Source organism: Drosophila albomicans, chromosome 4, assembly GCF_009650485.2.
Source record: "Drosophila albomicans strain 15112-1751.03 chromosome 4, ASM965048v2, whole genome shotgun sequence".
Lineage (NCBI taxonomy): Eukaryota > Metazoa > Arthropoda > Insecta > Diptera > Drosophilidae > Drosophila > Drosophila albomicans.
In genome coordinates, this window is record NC_047630.2 from 1,664,440 (window position 1) to 1,691,240 (window position 26,801).

General features: G+C 33.8%; 2 protein-coding genes across 2 annotated transcripts; both read left to right on the forward strand.

The window, feature by feature from the left end:
• Positions 1–690: 690 nt before the first annotated feature.
• On the forward strand, positions 691–4,545 carry LOC117573230 (procathepsin L). Its single transcript, XM_052006246.1, has 5 exons — positions 691–841; positions 913–1,065; positions 1,126–1,512; positions 1,629–1,789; positions 4,309–4,545. Exons 1-5 carry the CDS (start codon positions 728–730, stop codon positions 4,502–4,504), a joined length of 1,011 nt encoding a protein of 336 aa, XP_051862206.1. The 5' UTR covers positions 691–727; the 3' UTR covers positions 4,505–4,545.
• A 974-nt stretch (positions 4,546–5,519) lies between these two features.
• On the forward strand, positions 5,520–26,122 carry LOC117573222 (uncharacterized). Its single transcript, XM_052006249.1, has 4 exons — positions 5,520–5,764; positions 14,500–14,618; positions 16,449–18,323; positions 25,730–26,122. Exons 2-4 carry the CDS (start codon positions 14,511–14,513, stop codon positions 26,015–26,017), a joined length of 2,271 nt encoding a protein of 756 aa, XP_051862209.1. The 5' UTR covers positions 5,520–5,764; positions 14,500–14,510; the 3' UTR covers positions 26,018–26,122.
• The last annotated feature ends 679 nt before the right edge of the window (positions 26,123–26,801 follow it).

Here is a 26,801-nt window from a genome sequence, read left to right on the forward strand (position 1 = left end):
GCAGTAAAAGGAAAAAAATTTAATTAGTTTTTATAATAATCCATATTTGTTGAAAGTATGAGAGTGTGAAATTGGTTTTCCAATCTCTATCTGAAAATAATAAATAATTTTATTCAAATAATATGAATTTTTATTTTTTAGGTTTACGTTAACTGCTATTTATATATTTATTTCAACCAATAATTTTGTACGCCTATTTGAAATGATTTGTCCTGCTTTGCTGATGACCTTCTCCGACTCTACGGAGGATGCGGGTATACAAAGAAATTTGAAAAAATATCGACCACTATCGACGATAGCGATTGACCACGATTGACAGAGAAGGAGATCGAACTCGAGAACTCCCCTCTGTAGTTTTCTTACTTCATTGAATAAAAAAAAAAACTCATATACTAAATCGATTGTTTATAAATTTATTTAGTTAATAAATTCCCATAATTTCGAATGTTTTCTGCTTGGTAGTATTTTAGCTTATGTTTTTTTCAGAATATAGCTTTTTCGGGCTCTCATCGCTAACGTTGGTGCCCTGTTAAAATTGTAATAGCCCTTTTGGGCGTGTCTAAAAATTTGCTTACTAAGATGGTAATATTTATACATATGTATATTATGAAGTCAACGTGCTTCTTCATATTACTCATTTTTAGAGTAGGGATTACAAAAATTTTGCTGAACTGACAATGTAAATTACGTATCACACATCAATCAAATTATGTATTGAGCTGCAGCTATGCGATCTGCTATAATATTAATAAGTTTATTTATGTTGGTGAATCGAAAGTTTATTATATGCAATCATAATAAAACTTTCCAAAAATATTCGGAAGAATTCGAAATTTTTAAGGTTATACGAAAATGGCTTTTCTAATAATTTAAATAATTCAAAATATTCAATCGTCAACATATTTTTTTCAGCGACTTTATAACAAAAGTTATAAACGCATATATGATGAATTTCGAAGTTATGAAGCGTATAAAATCAATAAAAAAATAATCGCTGAACACAATAAGGATTACGAAAATGGAAAAACTAGTTTTCGATTAGCGACAAATACAATGGCAGATATGGTATTTGATATCAGTATAACTGAAAGAATCTAATTATGAAATAAACTATTTTATTTACAGAATACTAAATTATATCTGAAAAGCTACTTGCGATTATTGCGCAATCATCCGAATGAGACGCTAGATATTATGGCTGATGTAGTCGGATTGACATTAATGAGCAATGTTCCAGATTCTTATGATTGGCGAAAGCATGGATTTGTCACATCGTCAAGCAATCAAGAAACATGTGGATCTTGCTATGCCTTCAGCATTGCTCAAAGTATTGAAGGACAGATCTTCAAGCGTACAGGCAGATTGCTAAGTTTAAGTGAACAGCAAATAATCGATTGCAGTATACCCTATGGCAATCGAGGATGTATTGGCGGATCACTTCGAAATACCTTAAAATATCTACAAGCAACCGGTGGTATTATGAGATCTCTAGATTATAGATATACGGCGAAGGTAAAATTAAACAGCAATCAAATATGTTACATATGTAACATAAGAAAACCATATCTTTTGATCCTGTAATCTCAACATAAAACACATTAAATTAAATAATATTCGACTTCTTACAGAAAAAAAATTGTCAATTTGCATCAGAGCTGTCTATTGTTAATATAACCTCTTGGGCCATTTTGCCTGCTAATGACGAAAATGCAATTCAAGCTGCTGTTGCACATATTGGCCCAATTGCAGTATCCATAAATGCAACTCCCAAAACCTTTCAATTATATAGGTAAGAAAAAACATAATATATACAGGCTTTTTCCCGAAAATATTTTGATTCGGAATAATGGGCAATGGTGTTAGACCGGCAAAAAAAATTAATAAAATTCCTGCCCAGCGTGCCTATAATATAATAGTACAAAATGTAGCTACATATGTATGTACGTACATATGTGTCTATAATGTCTGATACCCTATTTAGACGAAGGGCATTTGCTTCAATGATGCAGTTCTATAATACAAGTGCTTACATCAAAACTGCAGGCAGAAATAAAAAGAATACAAAGTCAAACAAATCTTCCGAAAATTAGAAATTTAATAAATTATGCTACACTGAGAACATTCTAAAAGTATTAGTATATATAAATTGAATTTATTATTCAACAAATGACTTGGTTATTTAAGTTTTACATCTTAATAAGCAACTTGTTCACTAACTATCCTCAAGTGAATTTTAAGTTGTAAAATCTACTATGTCACAACTCAGTGCAGTGTGCATGAGATACAGTTTTCGGTATTCGAAATTATCTCATCGCGCAGTGTGCGTGGAATACATTTTTAGGATGTTATCTTTCTTGTCCAATGTTATTATGAAATATAAATCGACCTATATTTATTTAGTCTTATGCTAGCTCGGTGCATTTATTAGTAATTTAGAGGCATAAAGAATGTGTGGAAAAAATGTAAAACAAACTGTTCCCAGATGAGCAAAATTTTGAACGTGCGGTAAAGCAATATATTTTGCAAGTTCTTCAAATTTTAGAGTCACCTTTATGACCCTAAATTTGTCACGGATTTATGGCAACACCACTTAAATATTTGTCTATTAAATAAATGCAATTATTAAAAAAAAAAAAAAAACAGATGAAATTAGATTCATTGCCTATCTCTATAGCGATAATATCTCAAGTACAAATTATTGCAACTTGGTTGCGACACCACAACATTAAGTAATGCTATTTCACTTCACGGGAAGCTTCTCACACTGGGGAATTCTGATTTGACATCCACATTCATTCCGGTATCGGAGTATCGATACGCGTAAAAACTGTTTCTGCTGGGAACTGCGGAACGAAAAGAAACCGAAAAAATTTTGCACGGCCTTTTTTTTATATAGAGTTGCGCGGTAAAAACACGATTTTGCGCTTCTGGGTACAGCGCTTAAATATAAAACAAGAAAGCTAAAGCTCCATTTGCGATTACTAAAATATACTGAAGTCTATATTTGGTTATCGATATCCCATTCAAAATATTCCAAGAGCACAAGTATGCCAAATTGTCAACCAAATCATCTAGACCCGACGGTAGTTGCCGCTTGTTCCCATATACAATGTTTTCTTTTAAATAACTCCTAAAACTTCAGTGGTTTTGACTGTATGTACCAAACCGTCGCTGTAGTTTACAAATTACTCCTGCTATTCGAATTATTTTCAATTTGCGAGGGTGAATGAATGTTTGGAACTGATCTGTCGGAAATGACTCGTTCTGCCTATGGGGTATAATGAACCACTGATTTTTATTCCTGATTGATAGAATACAAGTTAGTTAAAATATGATGGTATATGACAATGCGCGGCTGATCTTCAGTTGTGGACCTGCGGAGATTCTCCAAGAGGCGGTGATCAACGCTTGAATTGAATCCTCTGCACCCTGAAATATAGTCACTTGTAATCTGATTAGATCTACATATGCGCACCAACATGTAAAACATTCAATTAAAATGGCTTTATTACTTTGGCTAACAATCTGGTAAAATTTGTTTCCTATAATAATTTATTTTGGATTAGAGATAATGCAGCGATTGCACTGTTTCTTACCAAGAGGAAAATAGCGAATCTCAAGTCCATCCCTTTAAAGCAATCAATAAATCAACAAGGAATTTAAGATCTCTTCTGAAAAATGCCGCTTTGAAAAGTGTGTGTGTGTCGAGGCAACAAGTTCACCTAATTACTTTGAAAATGCTGCTCAAGCAAAGTTTGGGATAATAGGCTGTTTAGACTGAACTGCATCATTGACATTTTTGTTAAATAGAACCTTGTACCAAATCATTTTAAGAGGGGGACAGCTAATGGAGCTGCATCATTGATCAATGATTCTGAAAATGTGGCCAACATGGCTAATATTTTTGTATATGTATTTATCAAAAAATAGGAATAAGAAAGTGTTTAAAGAAATATGATCGTTGCAAAACAAGTTGCTCATGTTAAGATGTGAAACGGAAATAAGTCAAGTAAATTGCTAAATAATAAATAAAACTTATGTATACTTATATTTTTTGAATGCGCTCAGTATCGCATAATTTATTAAATTGCCAATTTTCGGTTGATTTGTTTCTATTGCCTTTGTCATTCTTCTACCTGCCTGAGTTTGTTCGAGTGATGCAGTTTTGGTGTAACCATTTGCATCATAGAACTGCATCATTGAAGCAAATGCACTTGGTTTAAATAGAATATAAGCTGGTATTTGATATAAAAGGTTCTCAGATTTGTTGTCTTACTAATTCATAAACGTTTGCTTTTTTACATTCAGCAATGGTATTTACAATGATGTGTCCTGTTTGTCAACTTCCGTAAATCACGCCATGTTAGTGATTGGTTATGAAAAAGACTATTGGATACTCAAGAACTGGTGGGGCGAACAATGGGGAGAAGCTGGATATATGAGAATGCGGAAAGGTGTTAACTTATGCGGTATTGCAAATTATGCTGCATATGCTATAGTTTAAACTAATTTTAATAAATATATCAAATAAAATAAAATCGATTTTGTTCTCAATATTATTTGAAAGAAAAAGCACGATATATAAAAACAAGTAAGAAGAATATAGAGCTACAATTTTTATTAGACAACACTTGTTATTTTTGCACGCAGATCAAGTTTGTTTTAGATTTTACCCTCGCCCAATTCGCCCCGCAAATAGGAAAATTCGATCAACAAGCGTAATTTTGATTTTTGCTACCTACAATAAAAATACAGTATTTCTGATTCTGGGAAATCTTGTTGCGATCAGAATCAAAATTGAATAAGTAATTTCAGAATTGTGGCAAAAACGGAAAAACTGCAAACCTAATGGCTCTAGCTGATAATCGATATATTTAGTACTCTATAAAAATAAAAAATAGTAAAAATCAAACCAAATTTGAAAACATCAACAGCAATTTGTTTTTGTTGTTGTTGTCCATCTTGTAAAAGCTCAAGTTATATACATATATAGATGTTTTACAGACAAATATGTTTTATGAAAGTTATTTATGTATGTATGTATTTAAGCCTGATTCCTATGCACGTACGAACACAACATTTTTTATTCCAATCTTACAAATTCAATAATTCACTTAACTTTTTATGTAGATATTCTATTAAGACAAGTTAATTAAATTAAAAGCAATATTCACAGTTCGTTGATTTCCAAATACCAAAATACGTGTTATGTGCAAATTATGTCCATAATTGGAGAATGAGAAATTAAGGGTGGGTGAATTCGGCAAAAAAGTATCGTGGGTGAATTAAGCTAAAGAAGCGCATGCGCATACATAGATAGAATCACGCCCCAATTGCGTCGCGCTATTCTCATTGGCGTGCCAGTGATGTACTCTAAGATAACTTGTTTCATTGGTTGGATTTGAACATTTGCTGTTTACTTATTGGGCATTCCAGTAGTGTCAATTAGGATGGTAACTTTCAGGACTAGCGGATATTAAATCGATGTTCTTATTTAGTCTTAGTGGATATTCCGTGACGCGAGATTTCGTCAATACACAGCGCTTACTTATCAAAATGTTCTGATAATTAATTTCTTTGTTTAAAAAAATGCAATAATACGGTGTAAAAGTGTGAATCTACGAACACTTACAATGATATGTATGATTAATAAACTTTCAATTAATGATAATCAAGGTGAACTATAAATATATTCATATAGAATATTTTGGTTTAAATATGACAAACGATTTAGGTACGTCTGTCTGACCGCCTGTCTATGAAAGTAAGTCTAAAGTTTTAAATATTAATATTGGTATTAACACGTTCCATAATTTGGGAATGCTAAACCAGCACGACCATTTAATGTCGAAGTATAGACCTTGTGAAATCTGTAGCATTCAAAATAGACAATTCTTGTGAAAGCTGATTTTAGCGCTGCTTTATGTGCACGCCATATGCAGTAAATGTTGCGCATCGCCTTGGCGGTTTCAATAAAGTGGAAAAATTTGATAAAAATTAATTTAAAAAAAAAAATGATTTGCATTGCATGTACTCCAAGTAATGTATTGTAAATATAGAACAACGTATTCTGAAATAATTCTAGATATATACGAAAGATATCTAAAAGATCCCTCCACCCTTTTTCAGTTTCCATAAATGCAATGGGGAATGCAGTAGATACCTGAAATGTTCACCCAAGAATTTAACCTATTAAAAATTGATCTTAATTAAGCTGGCGTTACGTTACGTTCGCACTATAAAATATTAAACAAAAATTAAAATTAGTTTTGAGGTTTTCTCAAAAATCATACTACTCTAAAAAATTGATCAATACTTTTTATACTCGCTAAGCTATAGGATAAAACGGTATTATTACTTTGTGCTTTCGTCAAATGTATATAACTGGCTGAAAGAGTCATCTCCGAACCCATAAAGTATAAATATTCTTCATCAGCGCCAACAGCCGAGACTCTACGGCCATGTTCCTTTTTATATCTGTCCGTCAGGCTTTTTAAACATCTACATAGATCTCAAAGTCTATTTCATATGGAGCAATATTTTTTTTTGACAACATGCAAATCAAGTTTTTCACTTAGATTAGATTAATATTTATAATTAAAAAAACCACAAAGCAAGCGTAGTGTCAATGCTATAGTCGATTCTTGAAACATACAATCATAATTATAGTATTTATGATTCCTGAAAACGGTACCATGTTTGCAATTGGATATAAATTTTAAAATTTATTTAAAAAATAATTGTATATGGCAAAAAACGGCAAATGCAATTGTTGTGTTCATTGCTTGAGTTGACAATCTGACTTATTTTGTACTCTAGGTATATTTTGAATGTTATAATACATATATTGATATTCCAAAAATTTATTTTTGTATTTATTCAGGGTATCAAGCTGGTATATTTTAAAAATATATTTTATATGAAAAGCCCTAAATGCAACAAGTAAGAAAGTTACAGTCGAGTGTGCTCGACTGTGAGATACCCGCTGCCCACTTTGAATAAAAGCAAAATGTTGCGGTATTTTTCTCAAAATATACCAAAAACAAAAATACACCAAATGGTATATTTGGTATGTCGATATAGTACCACGTTCAAAATATGCCATAGAGGGTACAATTTACCAGATTGTCAGCCAAGACTATTAAGAACCCCAGTAAGTAGGCGTTTTTGCTCATACAGAAATATTTCTTTAATAACTTACTCAATTTTTATCTTATCGCAACCAAATTTTCAGGAATCATAAATACTATTGTTATTATTGTACACACGAACAATCTCTAGCTTTAAAATTACGCTTGCTATTCGATTTTATTCATTTGCGGAGGCGCAAGTGGGCGCTATAAAAATTTGAAATAAACTTGATCTGCGTAGAAACGTAACCAATGCTGACAAAAAAAAATTATAGCTCTATCTCTTATAGTCTCTGAGATCCAGTGTTTCATAGTTATAATACCCTTCTACTTTATGGGTAGCGGGTATAAAAATTGGCATTGGCAAGCCCAAAACTTGTTGCTGCTGTTTGCAATTGTTGCATAAAAAATTATATTAATAGTAAGTTTCAAAAAATTTGTCATTCGACATTCGCAACAATATAAAATAAAATAAATAAATAAAATCTATAAATTAAATACAACCTTTGTTCTGTTAAATTCAGTATCCTAACTGAAGCACAACATCGCCAGCATTTCATTTGGATACAACTGAATATTTTTTAATTTTATGTTTTTATACCCGCTACCCACAGGGTAGAAGGGTAGTATAACTTTGTGCCGGCAGGAAATGTATGTAACAGGTAGAAGGAGGCATCTCCGACCCTATAAAGTATATATATTCTTGATCAGCGTCAACAGCCGAGACGATCTAGCCATGTCCGTCTGACCGTCTGTGTGTCTGTCCGTCCATCCGTATGAAACACTGGATCTCAGAGACTATAAGAGATAGAGCTCTAATTTTGTTCGACAACATTTATTATGTTTGCACGCAGATCAAGTTTGTTTCAAATTTTTGCCACGCCCCCTTAGGCCCCCGCAAATTAAAAACCGAATAACAAGCGTAATATTAAAGCTACAGCGAATTTTGGAGTATACAATAATAACAATAGTAGTTGTAATTTCTGAAAATTTGGTTGCGATCAAATAAAAACTGTGGAAGTTATTAAAGAAATACTTTTGCGTGGGCAAAAACGCCTTCTTACTAGTTGCTTTGGCCGACAATCTGGTATATTATGCCGTCTATGGTATATTTTGAATCTGGTACTATATCGACATAACAAATATACCATTTGGTATATTTTTAGTATTTTCGGTATATTTAAAAAAAATACCGCAATATTTTGCTTTTATTCAAAATGGGTAGCGGGTATCTCACAGTCGAGCACTCGACTGTAACTTTCTTACTTGTTTAACTGTTTGTATTGTATTGTATTAATACTGCATACTTTGTGTTAATATTTTTGTTGTGGCTGACAATGCTGGTAAAGCGCTGTTCCCAGATGAGCAAAATTTTGAATATGCTGAAAAGCAATATATTTCACAAGTTATACAAATTTGAGAGAAACCCTTTTTGGCAACCTTAATAAGCCAAAATTTTGGCACGAAAATGGTAAAAAAAAAAATTATAGCCACTCCGCTCAAATTTAGCCTTTTAAATAAATGTACAATATAAAAAAACAGATGATGACGACAATATCCCAAGCACATATTATTTCAATTTGGTTGCAGCAATTTTTTTTATTTTAAATTTCATATATAGTCTTGCGACTCGCATTATTAATCAATGCTATTTCTCTTCATGAGAAAATGCCTCAGAAGCTTACTTTTTTTTTTTAATTATCCATCTTGATGCTTCCTTTTCTTTGCCGATATGAGTGTTAGCCCTCTACACTTAATAGACGGTATTAATAGCCAAATTAGCGCCCCTTAGTGCTCCTCCTCATTTAAGACATCATTAGTCGAGCATCTGACTGCTTAAATCATTTTTTAGCGATCTGCGACTCTTTTCAACAAGATGGGGGATCTTAAAAACTCGGCGAAAATTGTTAAGGAACTGATTGGAAAGCAAAATTTTAAATTCATGGAGTAGCCAGCACAAAGTCCCGACCTCAATCCGATTGAAAATCTTTGGTCAATCGTGAATTTATTAAGAATTAAATAATCAAAATAAAACAAAAAAATTTGGATTTTCTGGTGTGACTATGATTTTGTGGGTGACGAAAGTCTGTGTCGTGAACATACACTCAATTTTGGCCGCCACTGTATGTACACAAATCGCTCAAATGATCAATTGGTGCAATGGCAGCAAGCTGTACAACGAACATAGCCAAAGCAAGCTTTTTATACCAGCTACCCAAAGGGTAGAAGGGTATTATAACTTTATGCCGGCAGGAAATGTATTATGTAACAGGTAGAACGAGGCATCTCCAACCCTATAAAGTATATATATTCTTGATCAGCGTCAACAGCCGAGACGATCTAGCCATGTCCGTCTGTCTGCCTGTGTGTCTGTCCGTATGAAACACTGGATCTCAGAGGCTATAAGAGATAGAGCTATAATTTTTTTCGACAGCATTTGTTATATTTGCACGCAGATGAAATTTGATTTAAATTTTTGCCACGCCTTCTTCCGCCTCCGCAAATCAATTAAATAGAATAACAAGCGTAATTTTCAAGCTACATCTTGTGTATACAATAATAACTATAGTATTTATGATTTCTGAATTAATTGCGATTAGATATAAATTGTTTAAGTTATTAAAGAAATAGTTTTGTATGAGCAAAAACGCCTTCTATGTATGTGTTGTATGTATGCGTATACGCATATATGTACATATATGCTCGCCTCTATATTTGTATCTGTATGCAAGAGGCACTGCGATAGTTCTGGTGTTAGAGTGCAAGCCGAACATGTTGTGGTGCTCGGGTTCGAAGCCCGCTCAGGGTTCAAACTTTTATTTTTTAATGGTATATACAATAATTACTATAGTAATTGTGGTGTGCGAGTTCGAATCGCGGTCTGTGGTGCTCGAGTTTAAATCCCGATCGAGAATATTTGCATATTTTTTTTTAATATTTTGAGATTACTACCGCAATATTTTGCTTTTATTCAAAATGGGTAGCGGGTATCTCACAGTCGACTGTAGCTTTCTCACTTGTTTTTTTTTTAATCTTTTACTATTATCTTTTCTGTATCGACTGGTGTAGCTTTTGAAAAAGTCTTCTCATTAGACAAAGTAAACTCAATTATCCGCGCATTTCATTTCATTTCAAAATGTTAATCGCCAAGCAATTTAACCCAATTAAATATTCATGGTGTTTTACATGTAAACAAAAGACCATCGAAGGTCTCTGTTCACAATGTAATAACATCGTTCCGCCCTCAAATAGTCACACATACTCTGATAGAATTATTTGCCTGTTGGCAGTAACCACTCAACCGAATTATTGCCAACTCATCAGTGGGTATTTTAGTACATTTATCTGTCCTCAACCTATCGCTATCGTGTTCCGGTTTTCGTTTCTCTCTTTGTTTGTATTTATATTTGAATTGGTATTCGTCAAAAGGCATATGTTTTCAAATTTCAACAACCCTCCGTGGAGTTATTTTGAAATTCAATAGCCCATATTACACAAACAATATATTCACCTTTCATACCCTGTATTTATCCAATGTAGTTAAATATAGAATAAATACAGCTACATTTATTTGGTTATTATTTATGCATTCTAAAGACACATTTTAATATTAACTTTAAGATAGCGACGATTTCTTTGAAAACTGTTTTTTAATTAGATAATTTACAAATTTCTAAGGTATCATATGGGCCATTATTGCTTAAGTGCCATTTTTTGTTTGCTGTTGAAGGGAAACTTGAGAGTAATCAACATGGTGTGAACACAGTGCCCACCATACACTGGCACTGGCAAGTATATATAAACAAAACACTTAAACTAATTGAAGTTAATTGACGTGATATATGAATTGTTACATAATCGTATGCACATATTAGGCTCCCACCTACATAGGTACCACATACAATCGTCACCACCGTTTATAAACTCATAATTATTTAAGCTTATTTTATATATTAATTATTTTACAACAAGTTGGCCACGGTTGCAAACTTGAAAATTATTTGATTAAAAAAAATCGTTATCCAAAGGATAAAATAATACCATATATGTATTGATTAGAATCAGATAGGGACGATATAGCCATGTCTGTCAGTATGAGCATTAAACCTCTAATGCTAAAAAAATCAAAACAGTGCTGTATTATTATTATAATATACCAAATCAATATGCCAAAAAATACAAAAATACACAATATTTGGTATATTGAAAAATTAAAAAATCCATACAAAATTTGTTGCGATCGGATAAAAATTGCATAAGAAATAATTGTATATGACAAAAAAGGCCGCTGCAGTCAGCTAGGAGCTGTGTTATTTGACAATCTGTCATCTTTTTAAGTCTTTGGTTTATTTTTAATGTAATAATATATAGATATACCAAATATTACGTTCGGCATATTTGAAAATTCCTCAGTATATTAATTTCCCATATCTTTAGAGTATTCCTGAACAGTTTTCATTTCACTAAAAATGGGTAACGGGTAATATTACAGTCAAGCTCCCTCGACTGGTAGCTTTCTTACTTTTTTTGTTTTGCGTGCAACAATAACAAAAGCGGGTTCAAAAATTATAGCTTTACGCATATAGTCTCTGGGATCTAATATTTATACGAACACGTATATATCTTTCCTGTAGTCACACACAAAGCTCTTTCGTCTGCTCTTTGGGTACCGATTATAAAAACTATTCGAATACCTAACGTTTGGTGAAAACACTTGCCAGCTCAGTGCTTAACATTACGAAAACGGTTTCAACGCATAGTCGGTTGAAATAAATACATATTTTAATATATGTAAGTATATAATAGGTAAATACATTGTAAAAATTCATTTATAGTGATGAAAAAACCGATTTTTGATTTTGAATACTCTCTGATCTATCTTCTGAGATCGCTCCTTTTTCAGGTTTTAAACATTTCTCTTTGGTAGAATGATATAATACCAATTTACCACTGAAAAATCAGGTTTTCATAATTCCATCATCAATTACTTTTAATGTAAATGAAATGTCGCACATACTTGCTCTGTTTAATCCCCAGCAACATTGATATGGGTGTTGTTATCAACACGGCAACAGCTACCCATAGGGTAGAAGGGTATTATAACTTTGTGCCGGCAAGAAATGTATGTAACGTGTAGAAGAAGGCATCTCCGACCCTATGAAGTATATATATTCTTGATCAGCATCAACAGCCGAGACGATCTAGCCATGTCCGTCTGTCCGTACGTCCGTATGAAACACTGGATCTCAGAGACTATAAGAGGTTGAGCTATAATTTTTTTCAACAGCATTTGTTATGTTTGCGCGCAGATCAAGTTTGTTTCAAATTTTAGCCACGCCCACTTCCGCCCCCGCAAATCAAAAAATGGAATAACAAGCGTAATTTTAAAGCTAGAGTTGCGAATTTTGGTATATACAATAAATACTAGTATTTATGAGTCCTGAAAATTTGATTGCCTTCAGATAAAAATTGTGAAAGTTATTTAAGAAATACTTTTGTATGGGCAAAAACGCCTACTTACTAGGGGTCTGAGTTGCTTTGGCCGACAATCTGCTACATTGTGCCGTCTATGGTTTATTTTGAATGGTGAACTATATCGATATACCAAACATACCATTTGGTATATTTTTAGTATTTTTAGTATTTTCGGTATATTTTGAAAATGATAACGCAATATTTTGCTTTCATTAAAAATGGGTAGCGGGTATCTCACAGTCGAGCACACTCGACGTAACTTTCTTACTTTTTTATTTTAATTTGAGTTTAAAGATCTAATCAGCATTGTTAGTAGTTTTTAAATTTTAAAAAAATGTTTTATTTTTTTAAGAAAATCTAATAAATTTTCTATCAGTGTATAGTTCTCTCTATTGTCATATTAAACTCACAAATAGTTTTAAGAACTAATTTTAATGAAACTTGTTCTCAAAACTATTTTAATGAAATTTCTTTTGAAAGGAGGACACTCACAATTTTTGTCGATCGAAATGGAGTGCCCTTCCCAAGAGAGTAAATAAATATATAATAATATAAAGAAAATAAACAATTGAATTGCTATTTAAAATGTTCTACACTTCTAGTTTATAAAACATAGAAATATACACATTGCCGTTTTGTTGAACCACCCTTGATACTAACCTCAGACAATCATCCCCGAATATTTTGATTATTTTTACCGACTAAATAAGTACATCTGTCAGACTTGTTAACAATCTGCTATTTTTATAAATACCAAGCAAAATTTTGTCATTATTTACCTCACTGGTTTGTAATTCGTTCAACCCTCTGTCTTCCTCCCTTTTACACAAGTTAGGAAATCCCATAATCATTTGTTTCACTTTTGGATTTGGATTGCGAGTAAGCTCAGTAATTTGTACAACAACATTTACCAAAAAAATGTACGTAACCTTATTATCTCTATCGAATTGTCTCTAGGGACAATCTCCTTTTCAATTATGCTATTCACACGCGTAATATAATTGAATGTGGGTGGCATCTCATATATAGGGGCGGATACCAACTCTGATTTTGAAACCGATAAATTTTGAATACATTTGTTATACACAAAAAAACTGAGGGCGTAAAATATTTCTTAAAATATGTTCAAATTTATGTAAACTAGTTTGGTAGCCTTCGGTACCTAATTAGATGTCTAACCTATTAAATTTCTTTGTCGTACTATATAACATAATTCGTATTTGGAATAATAATAACGTTTATTTCTTAGTTTTCTTTGATTATTACCGCAGCTCATAACTTTGTACCTGCAGAAAAATATATATTCTTGAATAGTGTTAACAGCCTAGACGTCACCCATGTAACCCAAATCAAGTTTGTTTCAAGCTTTTCCGCCCACGTAAATAAAAAAGTAGAGTAACAAGTGCGATTTTGAAGCTAGTAAGTATGAGACACTTGCTACTCATTTTCAAAAAGCAAAACAGCGCGGTTTTATTCTTAATATATTCCAAATCAATATTAAAAAAATCGAAGGCTTATAATACTTTAAAAATATATGGTATACGCAACCAAACAATTATTATGACATAAGTAACTTTGATTTATATAAGATTAAACCAAATTTTCTGGACGCATTAATAATTATAACTTTAGCGGGTATAAAAATCTTTTATGCACCCCTACTTACCAATATCTCTTTTGCAAATGTAATATTGCCCTTTTTAACGATGTTGCAATGCTCCCCGCGAAGCCGGTCTAGCCCAATCTAACCTTTTCATATAATAATTTTATATTATTCATCTGCACGTGTTAATAAGGTATTAAAACAACATAAAACATGCTAATAGATCGAAAAATAATTAGTAATACCAAATGCTGGAATGCAATAATAAAATTATATTTTTTAATATTTCAGAACTATCGTAAATGGCGTTTCCTGAGCCCATTGGGAGATCTCCACGATCTCCACGATCTCCAACTCACTTAAATGGAATGGAAAATAACCCAATAGCCGTAAACCAAAAATTAAATAACGTGCGTCGGTTAAAAAAAATCATTTCTCGAAGAATCGAACTTTTTTATCTTTTAAGTTCTTAATTTTATAATAATATCACATTTTGGGTGATTTCGGTATTTTCCTTTATATACATACATATACATATAACAAAACCACATATTAATTAAAAGAGCTTATTCTTGACTCTATATATTTACAATTCAATCTTTTCACTTTGTACAAAACCACCCACAACGAATATTTCAAGAAGGAACTAAAGAGTAAAAATAAAATAGACTTACCATACATTGATAAAAAAAATTTTAACAAAAAACAGTTAAGCAATTGCACTAAACGGATATTACATTTAATCCATACTTATCCAAAAGGCCCAATCAGTAAACATTACTATGCTTTCTGAAATAATTTATATTTTTTAAACATTTAAACGCGAACAATATTTTTATATAAAATAATCTAAATTGATTGTCATAATTACATATCTATATTACATATTTAAATTGTGCATGTACATGTACATGTACATGTGTAGCCTTATTAAATATATCCGACATCCCTTAACTGAACAACTCTTTGTGCAGATAGAATTTTTTAGAGTTAATAGAGAGAAATACATGAATCAATCCATAAAAAGTAAAAACAATCGTTTGAGCGTTTGACTCCAACCCAACCCATGAGACAAGACAAATGTTTCCCTTGAGCGTTTACACTTTACGTGATCTGATTATTTATTTCAAAGACAGACAATTGGCAATGCCGTTACCATTAAATTAGTTATCTCACAAAAGAGTCGTAAATATTGTTTTATCCTGTGCACATTAAAAAAGAGTAGCGAAGTTTATTTTAGCTTTAGCCAAATAAAAAATCATAGTATTCAATAATTATATGATTTTAAATGCAATAAAAGATACAATAATAGTTCAAAACTCAAAATTTGATGTACATACATATGTATTATGTATACACAAGAGTTGAGCTTAAACACTATAGAAAATACATGTGTTGGAAAAAAAACTAATATAAACATTTATTATACCAGCTACTCATAGGGTAGAAGGGTATTATAACTTTATATTATAACTAAGGAGGCATCTCCGACCCTATAAAGTATATATATTCTTGATCAGCATCAACAGCCGAGACGATCTAGCCATGTTCGTCTGTCCGTTTGTCTGCTGTGTGTCTCTCCGTCTGTCAGTATGAAACACTGAATCTCAGAGACTATAAGACGCAGATCAAGTTTGTTTCAAATTTTTGCCACGCCCACTTCCGCCGCCGCAAATCAATAAAATCGATAAGAACAATAGTAATTATGATTCCTGAAAATTTGGCTGCCGATCAGATAAAAATTGTGGAAGTTATTAAAGAAATACTTTTGTATGAGCAAAAACGCCTACTTGCTGGGGGCCTTAGTTGCTTTGACTGACAATCTGGTATATTGTGCCGTCTTTGGTATATTTTTAATGTGGTATTATACCAAATATACCATTTGGTATATTTTTAGTATGTTGTAATATTTTGAAAAAATACCGCAATATTTTGCTTTTATTCAAAATGGGAAGCGGCTATCTCACAGTCGAGCACACTCGACTGTAGCTTTCTTACTTGTTTTATTTGTATAAGAATCTTTCAAACAATTCAATTATTTTTAAGATTCTATTCCCTGAATATATTTTTTTTTCTGCTTAAGTTCATTTATTTTGCACACCTGTTGGAATAGGAGTCTTTTAAGATAGCTCAAACGATGTGATAAAAAAAACTTGTAAATACCGTATTACATTGTTTTGTTTTATTTTTTTACGGAATGTATATATAATAATAACTTTTTTTTTTTTTCTTCTTAATAGGTAAGTTCAGTATTACTTTATGGCATACCTATTGTATCACTATACATTGAGGGTCAAGAACGATTGTGTTTGGCGCAAATCTCAAATACTCTCCTAAAGCAATTCAGTTACAATGAAATCCACAATCGCCGCGTAGCTCTGGGTATAACGTGTGTGCAGTGCACTCCCGTTCAATTGGAGATTCTGCGAAGAGCAGGCGCAATGCCAGTGAGTTCGCGCCGATGTGGAATGATAACACGCCGCGAGGCTGAACGCTTATGTAAAAGTTTCTTGGGCGATAATACGCCACCACGGCTTCCCGACGATTTTGCGTTCAACGTGCAGCACAAATGCGCCTGGGGATGTCGAGGATCTTTTTTGCCATCACGCTACAACTCATCACGTGCCAAATGCATCAAGTGTACCTTCTGTGGCATGTTTTTTTCACCAAACAAATTCATATTTCACTCCCATCGGCTAACCAGTAACGATCGATATATCCAGCCAGATGCGGCGAACTTCAATTCTTGGCGTCGACACATGACACTTTGTGGACATGGGCAGGATGAAAAAATTGTGCATGCGTGGGAGGACGTGAAAGCCATGTTTAATGGTGGCACAAGAAAACGACTTGTAGGCTGCAGCAACAGTAGCCGAAATTCACCAAATTCCCAAGAAGGGTCGGCTCTAAAGTTACGAGCATCAGCAGCAACCACCAGACTGGAGGCTACAACTGAATGTGAGATGGATGCTAAAAGAGAAGAAATAGAATATGCAAAAAAATCAATAGACCATCAATACAATTATAATACTGTAGCTGCCGCTGCTGCTGCCGCCGTTGTTGGGGTGACAGCAACAGTAGCCACCACAGTTGGGGTGCCGTTCAATCTACACCATCGATCACTGCGCAACGAGCACGATCTATCGATAATGCCACTGTCACGAAATTTCGTTGTCGATTACACAATGTGGCAACAGCACCAGCAACAGCACCATGGAAAACGCAACGAGTCTTGCCCAATGCCTTGGATAAGGCCGGAAATTAACTTCGTTGCCCCTTTAAATGCAACCATTGTGAAAAATGAATCACAGCATGCCACTCATTGCAACAACGCTATAGATAAGAATGTAAATAATAATAGCACGGAATATTTGGATTTCAATGTACCATCGATATTAAACTCATCCGCCTTTAAGCCTGTTGTGGCTTCCACTGCAATTGTATCGGCGTCTTTATATGCAACGCGCTCAAATGATTCGAACAGTACCATTTATAAAGGATCTGCTCAATCGCCAAAAACATCAACCGTTTTTTCTCATAATATTAGTACTACTGTTGCGAATGGCCGCGAATTCCACAAACCTATATCTAGCGCTTTTTCGCCAATTTTAGATTCCATTAACATGTGCACTGAAATCGATCGACAAGACTCTAATAACACAATTTCCACCGCATCCAATGATCTAAATAATCAATGTTTAAGCCCAACATACGATAGAAATATGACAAGCAATGCGGCCGACAATGAGGACGATGAAGTAGTCGATATTGAAACAACAGAAGATGAAAATCAAATAGTATCTGTGTCTTTAAAGGATGATGGTGCTTTCAATGTTGTTTGCTCTTCTCATTCATTAGACTATGTATCATCATCACTCAGTGCCGACCATTCGCCTTCTGGGAGTCCAACCGTCGATATCGATGTCGATGGATCCACTACTGATCCTGAAGACCAAATTGAGTTCAAATCAAATACTATACACTCACAAGACATAAACACGTCATTAAGTCGATCAAATATTAAAATGAATTACCATCATAATCACGAAAACGATAAAATTATTGTAAATGATGTTGAAGAAATTCGCCCAAGTTATATTAAATATAGTAATGAGGTAAGAATTGCAATTAATAAATTACAAAGAAATATTTTTGCAAAGTTTCATACATATATAATAGTCTGATTTTTCATAGCCCATAATTACATATATTCAAATAAATACAGTTTTGTATTTTTAATACAACTCGAAGAATATTATAAGGTCATTTGAACAAATACTATTATGGGGAAAAAATTAAAGTGAATTTGTTTGTTAAATGAAAAATGTTTATTTATTCTTCTAAATCAAATTCATCCCCTTCAAACGCCAACGTAAATAGTAAATTTTTGGTATAACCATCAGCGCCTTTTTCGGTTTAGGTTTTTCTCTTTAATAGACTCGAAACGTACCCAGGGTGGTCTGTTGAGTTTTGGGTATAGCCAGAAGTCACACGGAGCTAAATCAGGTGAATGCGATGCTTGCAGTGTGTTTTCGATATCAAACGTCCGGAACTCTCATCAACACGTTCTCGACCTTCTTTGACGTCGTTGTACCACTTATAAATATTTTTCTGCGACATGGCAATATCCAAAAGACCTTCCGCAACATTATCAACGTTTTCGCAGCCTAAATTTCACTGCGCAAACAAAATTTAATAGCACTTCTCTGCTCAATTAAATTAGACATTGAAAAAAAAATGCAATTTTGTTCGTTTGGTAAACACAAGCATTAATATATTATCATAATGTTAAGGTTGTGTAGTTTAAATTGTACTTTACTCTTTACTAGGTTTCAAAATATATATTTCTACATACACATAGATCGCAGAAACTATAAGAGCATTTAAAAAGCAGATTAATGCATATTCCAAAGCATTAATAATGATTTATTTGGACGTTGACGTACTAACTGCAGTACCATCATCAAAATAAATTTGTGAACAGCATGCATTAATCAAAAACTTCGAATAAATATTAAAAAGACGCTGGACAGCTTATTAAATACACTAGTAAACTATACTAGGAAAGCAAAATATGTTAGGATATATGTATAAGAAGATAAAAAACAATTAAAAAACTCGATAAATATGCTAATAATAAGGTTTTACGCAGAGGAATAGATTTACTGGAGCAAACTACGTTATTGAGATTCTTATAAATCACACACAGAATACAGATGAAATTATGGCAAGCAAAGCTAGTAGTTCTACGTCGAATGAGAAGGGGAAGAAAATTCCGAGTGATCCTGACCGGAACCGCAAAACTAATTTGACTTAACAACTCCAAAGAGTCTATTTCACAATTAATTAGTCTCTGAATGAAAAAAGCAGATTGCATGATTCAGTAAGAGATGGAAATTCCAGACAAGAGATCCATACTCAAGGATAGGGCGAACCAGTGAGACGCACAAAGCTTTAGTTATGTAGGGATCGTTGAATTCTTTCGACCACCGTTTTATGAATCCCAGTTTACCCATGGCCCTAGTTACAATAGGCAGAATGTGTTTACCAAAATATAGTTTTGCATCAAGCAAAACCCCTTAGTCATTCACAGACTCTATTCGCTCTATAGGAGTATCATATAAAACAAGTTATTTACTTGGAGAGAACCCCTATAGAAGGTCATAAGCTTATATATATATAAACTTATATAATAATTTGTTATGATCGTATAATAACTATGATAATTAACATACAATAGTAGAGTCCGGTTATAACGACTCCGCTTATAGTGTCCGACCGGTTATTGCGAGGAAAACTCGATGGCTTAGTTGGTCCCCATACAAACTTATATGAAAGGGCCTCGCTTAGAAAGTCTCCGCTTTTAGCGACAAACCGCTTATACCGACGACATTTTTCACAATTCAACCGGATATTGCGACGAAAAAAAAAAACAGAAAAATAATGCCAACAAAATTAAGCATCAAACGACGCTGTTAGAAATATATGCAGTTATCAGTGATCGGCACTCTTGCTTGTGTGACCAGCAGCGACACGAAGGTTCTTACATTCTCACTACTCTCGGTTAATTTTAGCTATGCTAAGGAACATGCAGGTATACATAACAAGTTCTGTCAAAAATTATAACTAAGATCTGTGTGTTATATGGCTATGTATATCGTCTTTGACTCCTCTGCAAATATTTCCTGCAGGTTGTGCAGGGTAGAAAAGTATTACATCACAAAGTTATAATATTTTTCTACCCCATGGGTAGTGGTCTGATAGGTATAAAAACAACTGATAGTGAGCTTGCAAAGAAACGGATTAACGATAAACCAAAGAAAGAAAACGGATTCGGTTACTATCAATTTTTTAGGGTTCTCAGATTCTTGGTTGTTTTGTTATTTGTTGTGTGTTTTGCGAGCTGTGATTTCATATACTATACTAAATGTTAGTACTTATTAATGTGTATTATTATTTGTGAATGATTTTAGGATACAAAAGGAGTTAACGGAATGTCGAAAACATTATCTCGGAAAAAATGCGTAAATCCTCAAAAAAAAAATGGAAAACTATTGTCGAAACTAGATGCGGACACCATTTTTGGTAATCAGTCCAGTTTACATATTCCCTTTCCAGTACTTTTTAAGTCGCATTTAAATTGTATTCGCCAACGTCACCAATTCCACGGACAATCCAGTCCCAACACGCCAGGTCTATTATATTGTTGTGATACCACTGGCAACGCGAATGATAGTAACTCGGATATACTAAATGCGTAATCTTCGAAACAAAATATAATAATTTTTAAATTTCATTTGTAAATTGATTATAACTAATATGTATGTATATTGCTTAAGACTCGACTGTAATAAATAAAGATAAAGAAACGATTTTTAAATTATTTCTTATCATATCCCATACAGGATAAATTATACAAATGAAATTGAGGAAATTGGAAAAAGTAAAAATAAGGGCAGTGTTACTTAGTCGTGTTTATTATATTTTGAAAATATTGAATAAATACGAAATGGGTTAAAGACAAGTGATGCAACCGTAGTTTGACATAAATGATATACATATGTATGTATGTACATACATACATATATAACGCGCTGCTCACAGATGACCAAAATCGTGTTTATTCCTGCGGCGCCATTTTGTTCCACAGTAATAGGTAAGTTCAGTATTACTTTATGGCATACCTATTGTATCACTATACATTGAGGGTCAAGAACGATTGTGTTTGGCGCAAATCTCAAATACTCTCCTAAAGCAATTCAGTTACAATGAAATCCACAATCGCCGCGTAGCTCTGGGTATAACGTGTGTGCAGTGCACTCCCGTTCAATTGGAGATTCTGCGAAAAGAGCAGGCGCAATGCCAGTGAGTTCGCGCCGATGTGGAATGATAACACGCCGCGAGGCTGAACGCTTATGTAAAAGTTTCTTGGGCGATAATACGCCACCACGGCTTCCCGACGATTTTGCGTTCAACGTGCAGCACAAATGCGCCTGGGGATGTCGAGGATCTTTTTTGCCATCACGCTACAACTCATCACGTGCCAAATGCATCAAGTGTACCTTCTGTGGCATGTTTTTTTCACCAAACAAATTCATATTTCACTCCCATCGGCTAACCAGTAACGATCGATATATCCAGCCAGATGCGGCGAACTTCAATTCTTGGCGTCGACACATGACACTTTGTGGACATGGGCAGGATGAAAAAATTGTGCATGCGTGGGAGGACGTGAAAGCCATGTTTAATGGTGGCACAAGAAAACGACTTGTAGGCTGCAGCAACAGTAGCCGAAATTCACCAAATTCCCAAGAAGGGTCGGCTCTAAAGTTACGAGCATCAGCAGCAACCACCAGACTGGAGGCTACAACTGAATGTGAGATGGATGCTAAAAGAGAAGAAATAGAATATGCAAAAAAATCAATAGACCATCAATACAATTATAATACTGTAGCTGCCGCTGCTGCCGCCGTTGTTGGGGTGACAGCAACAGTAGCCACCACAGTTGGGGTGCCGTTCAATCTACACCATCGATCACTGCGCAACGAGCACGATCTATCGATAATGCCACTGTCACGAAATTTCGTTGTCGATTACACAATGTGGCAACAGCACCAGCAACAGCACCATGGAAAACGCAACGAGTCTTGCCCAATGCCTTGGATAAGGCCGGAAATTAACTTCGTTGCCCCTTTAAATGCAACCATTGTGAAAAATGAATCACAGCATGCCACTCATTGCAACAACGCTATAGATAAGAATGTAAATAATAATAGCACGGAATATTTGGATTTCAATGTACCATCGATATTAAACTCATCCGCCTTTAAGCCTGTTGTGGCTTCCACTGCAATTGTATCGGCGTCTTTATATGCAACGCGCTCAAATGATTCGAACAGTACCATTTATAAAGGATCTGCTCAATCGCCAAAAACATCAACCGTTTTTTCTCATAATATTAGTACTACTGTTGCGAATGGCCGCGAATTCCACAAACCTATATCTAGCGCTTTTTCGCCAATTTTAGATTCCATTAACATGTGCACTGAAATCGATCGACAAGACTCTAATAACACAATTTCCACCGCATCCAATGATCTAAATAATCAATGTTTAAGCCCAACATACGATAGAAATATGACAAGCAATGCGGCCGACAATGAGGACGATGAAGTAGTCGATATTGAAACAACAGAAGATGAAAATCAAATAGTATCTGTGTCTTTAAAGGATGATGGTGCTTTCAATGTTGTTTGCTCTTCTCATTCATTAGACTATGTATCATCATCACTCAGTGCCGACCATTCGCCTTCTGGGAGTCCAACCGTCGATATCGATGTCGATGGATCCACTACTGATCCTGAAGACCAAATTGAGTTCAAATCAAAATACTATACACTCACAAGACATAAACACGTCATTAAGTCGATCAAATATTAAAATGAATTACCATCATAATCACGAAAACGATAAAATTATTGTAAATGATGTTGAAGAAATTCGCCCAAGTTATATTAAATATAGTAATGAGGTAAGAATTGCAATTAATAAATTACAAAGAAATATTTTTGCAAAGTTTCATACATATATAATAGTCTGATTTTTCATAGCCCATAATTACATATATTCAAATAAATACAGTTTTGTATTTTTAATACAACTCGAAGAATATTATAAGGTCATTTGAACAAATACTATTATGGGGAAAAAATTAAAGTGAATTTGTTTGTTAAATGAAAAATGTTTATTTATTCTTCTAAATCAATTTCATCCCCTTCAAACGCCAACGTAAATAGTAAATTTTTGGTATAACCATCAGCGCCTTTTTCGGTTTAGGTTTTTCTCTTTAATAGACTCGAAACGTACCCAGGGTGGTCTGTTGAGTTTTGGGTATAGCCAGAAGTCACACGGAGCTAAATCAGGTGAATGCGATGCTTGCAGTGTGTTTTCGATATCAAACGTCCGGAACTCTCATCAACACGTTCTCGACCTTCTTTGACGTCGTTGTACCACTTATAAATATTTTTCTGCGACATGGCAATATCCAAAAGACCTTCCGCAACATTATCAACGTTTTCGCAGCCTAAATTTCACTGCGCAAACAAAATTTAATAGCACTTCTCTGCTCAATTAAATTAGACATTGAAAAAAAAATGCAATTTTGTTCGTTTGGTAAACACAAGCATTAATATATTATCATAATGTTAAGGTTGTGTAGTTTAAATTGTACTTTACTCTTTACTAGGTTTCAAAATATATATTTCTACATACACATAGATCGCAGAAACTATAAGAGCATTTAAAAAGCAGATTAATGCATATTCCAAAGCATTAATAATGATTTATTTGGACGTTGACGTACTAACTGCAGTACCATCATCAAAATAAATTTGTGAACAGCATGCATTAATCAAAAACTTCGAATAAATATTAAAAAGACGCTGGACAGCTTATTAAATACACTAGTAAACTATACTAGGAAAGCAAAATATGTTAGGATATATGTATAAGAAGATAAAAAACAATTAAAAACTCGATAAATATGCTAATAATAAGGTTTTACGCAGAGGAATAGATTTACTGGAGCAAACTACGTTATTGAGATTCTTATAAATCACACACAGAATACAGATGAGATTATGGCAAGCAAAGCTAGTAGTTCTACGTCGAATGAGAAGGGGAAGAAAATTCCGAGTGATCCTGACCGGAACCGCAAAACTAATTTGACTTAACAACTCCAAAGAGTCTATTTCACAATTAATTAGTCTCTGAATGAAAAAAGCAGATTGCATGATTCAGTAAGAGATGGAAGGTTTAGTAATAAAAGTATACTGTAGTAAGGTGGCAATCTAATATTAGGGTTCAAATTTAAACTAAATATCAAAAATTGTTTCTGCACCGACTCAATCCTATCCTGATAAACCCTATACTGGAAATTCCAGACAAGAGATCCATACTCAAGGATAGGGCGAACCAGTGAGACGCACAAAGCTTTAGTTATGTAGGGATCGTTGAATTCTTTCGACCACCGTTTTATGAATCCCAGTTTACCCATGGCCCTAGTTACAATAGGCAGAATGTGTTTACCAAAATATAGTTTTGCATCAAGCAAAACCCCTTAGTCATTCACAGACTCTATTCGCTCTATAGGAGTATCATATAAAACAAGTTATTTACTTGGAGAGAACCCCTATAGAAGGTCATAAGCTTATATATATAAACTTATATAATAATTTGTTATGATCGTATAATAACTATGATAATTAACATACAATAGTAGAGTCCGGTTATAACGACTCCGCTTATAGTGTCCGACCGGTTATTGCGAGGAAAACTCGATGGCTTAGTTGGTCCCCATACAAACTTATATGAAAGGGCCTCCGCTTAGAAAGTCTCCGCTTTTAGCGACAAACCGCTTATACCGACGACATTTTTCACAATTCAACCGGATATTGCGACGAAAAAAAAAACAGAAAAATAATGCCAACAAAATTAAGCATCAAACGACGCTGTTAGAAATATATGCAGTTATCAGTGATCGGCACTCTTGCTTGTGTGACCAGCAGCGACACGAAGGTTCTTACATTCTCACTACTCTCGGTTAATTTTAGCTGACGCCTTATTTTATGCTAAGGAACATGCAGGTATACATAACAAGTTCTGTCAAAAATTATAACTAAAATCTGGGTGTTATATGGCTATGTATATCGTCTTTGACTCCTCTGCAAATATTTCCTGCAGGTTGTGCAGGGTAGAAAAGTATTACATCACAAAGTTATAATATTTTTCTACCCCATGGGTAGTGGTCTGATAGGTATAAAAACAACTGATAGTGAGCTTGCAAAGAAACGGATTAACGATAAACCAAAGAAAGAAAACGGATTCGGTTACTATCAATTTTTTAGGGTTCTCAGATTCTTGGTTGTTTTGTTATTTGTTGTGTTTTGCGAGCTGTGATTTCATATACTATACTAAATGTTAGTACTTATTAATGTGTATTATTATTTGTGAATGATTTTAGGATACAAAAGGAGTTAACGGAATGTCGAAAACATTATCTCGGAAAAAATGCGTAAATCCTCAAAAAAAAAATGGAAAACTATTGTCGAAACTAGATGCGGACACCATTTTTGGTAATCAGTCCAGTTTACATATTCCCTTTCCAGTACTTTTTAAGTCGCATTTAAATTGTATTCGCCAACGTCACCAATTCCACGGACAATCCAGTCCCAACACGCCAGGTCTATTATATTGTTGTGATACCACTGGCAACGCGAATGATAGTAACTCGGATATACTAAATGCGTAATCTTCGAAACAAAATATAATAATTTTTAAATTTCATTTGTAAATTGATTATAACTAATATGTATGTATATTGCTTAAGACTCGACTGTAATAAATAAAGATAAAGAAACGATTTTTAAATTATTTCTTATCATATCCCATACAGGATAAATTATACAAATGAAATTGAGGAAATTGGAAAAAGTAAAAATAAGGGCAGTGTTACTTAGTCGTGTTTATTATATTTTGAAAATATTGAATAAATACGAAATGGGTTAAAGACAAGTGATGCAACCGTAGTTTGACATAAATGATATACATATGTATGTATGTACATACATACATACATATATAACGCGCTGCTCACAGATGACCAAAATCGTGTTTATTCCTGCGGCGCCATTTTGTTCCACAGTTCCCAGCGCAAAAAAAAAATTTAAAGGGAATTGACACTCCGGTACTGGAATGTATGTGGATGTCAAATTAGCTATTCCACAGACGAAAAAGTAGACCAGCTATTATTCCGCACTCATAATAAAAAATAAAAAGAAAGCGTGTGAGGCCTCTCCACAAGAGAAATGGCAATAATTAAAATTATGCAGTCTCAAGACTGCATATGAAATTTAAAATAAAACAAGAAAGTTACAGTCGAGTGTGCTCGACTGTGAGATACCCGCTACCCATTATGAATAAAAGCAAAATATTGCGGTATTATTTTCAAAATATACCAAATGGTATATTTGGTATATCGATATAGTACACCATTCAAAATATCCCATAGGCGGCACAATGAACCAGATTGTCGG

Excerpts from the sequence above, each read along its gene's own strand:
- LOC117573230 (XM_052006246.1), top strand. The coding sequence starts at position 728 with ATGCGATCTGCTATAATATTAATAAGTTTATTTATGTTGGTGAATCGA. Across the intron at positions 1,066-1,125 it reads CAAATACAATGGCAGATATG|AATACTAAATTATATCTGAA; the intron begins GTATTTGATATC and ends TTTTATTTACAG. Across the intron at positions 1,790-4,308 it reads AAAACCTTTCAATTATATAG|CAATGGTATTTACAATGATG; the intron begins GTAAGAAAAAAC and ends TTTTACATTCAG.
- LOC117573222 (XM_052006249.1), top strand. The coding sequence starts at position 14,511 with ATGGCGTTTCCTGAGCCCATTGGGAGATCTCCACGATCTCCACGATCT. Across the intron at positions 14,619-16,448 it reads TAAACCAAAAATTAAATAAC|GTAAGTTCAGTATTACTTTA; the intron begins GTGCGTCGGTTA and ends TCTTCTTAATAG. Across the intron at positions 18,324-25,729 it reads ATATTAAATATAGTAATGAG|GATACAAAAGGAGTTAACGG; the intron begins GTAAGAATTGCA and ends GAATGATTTTAG.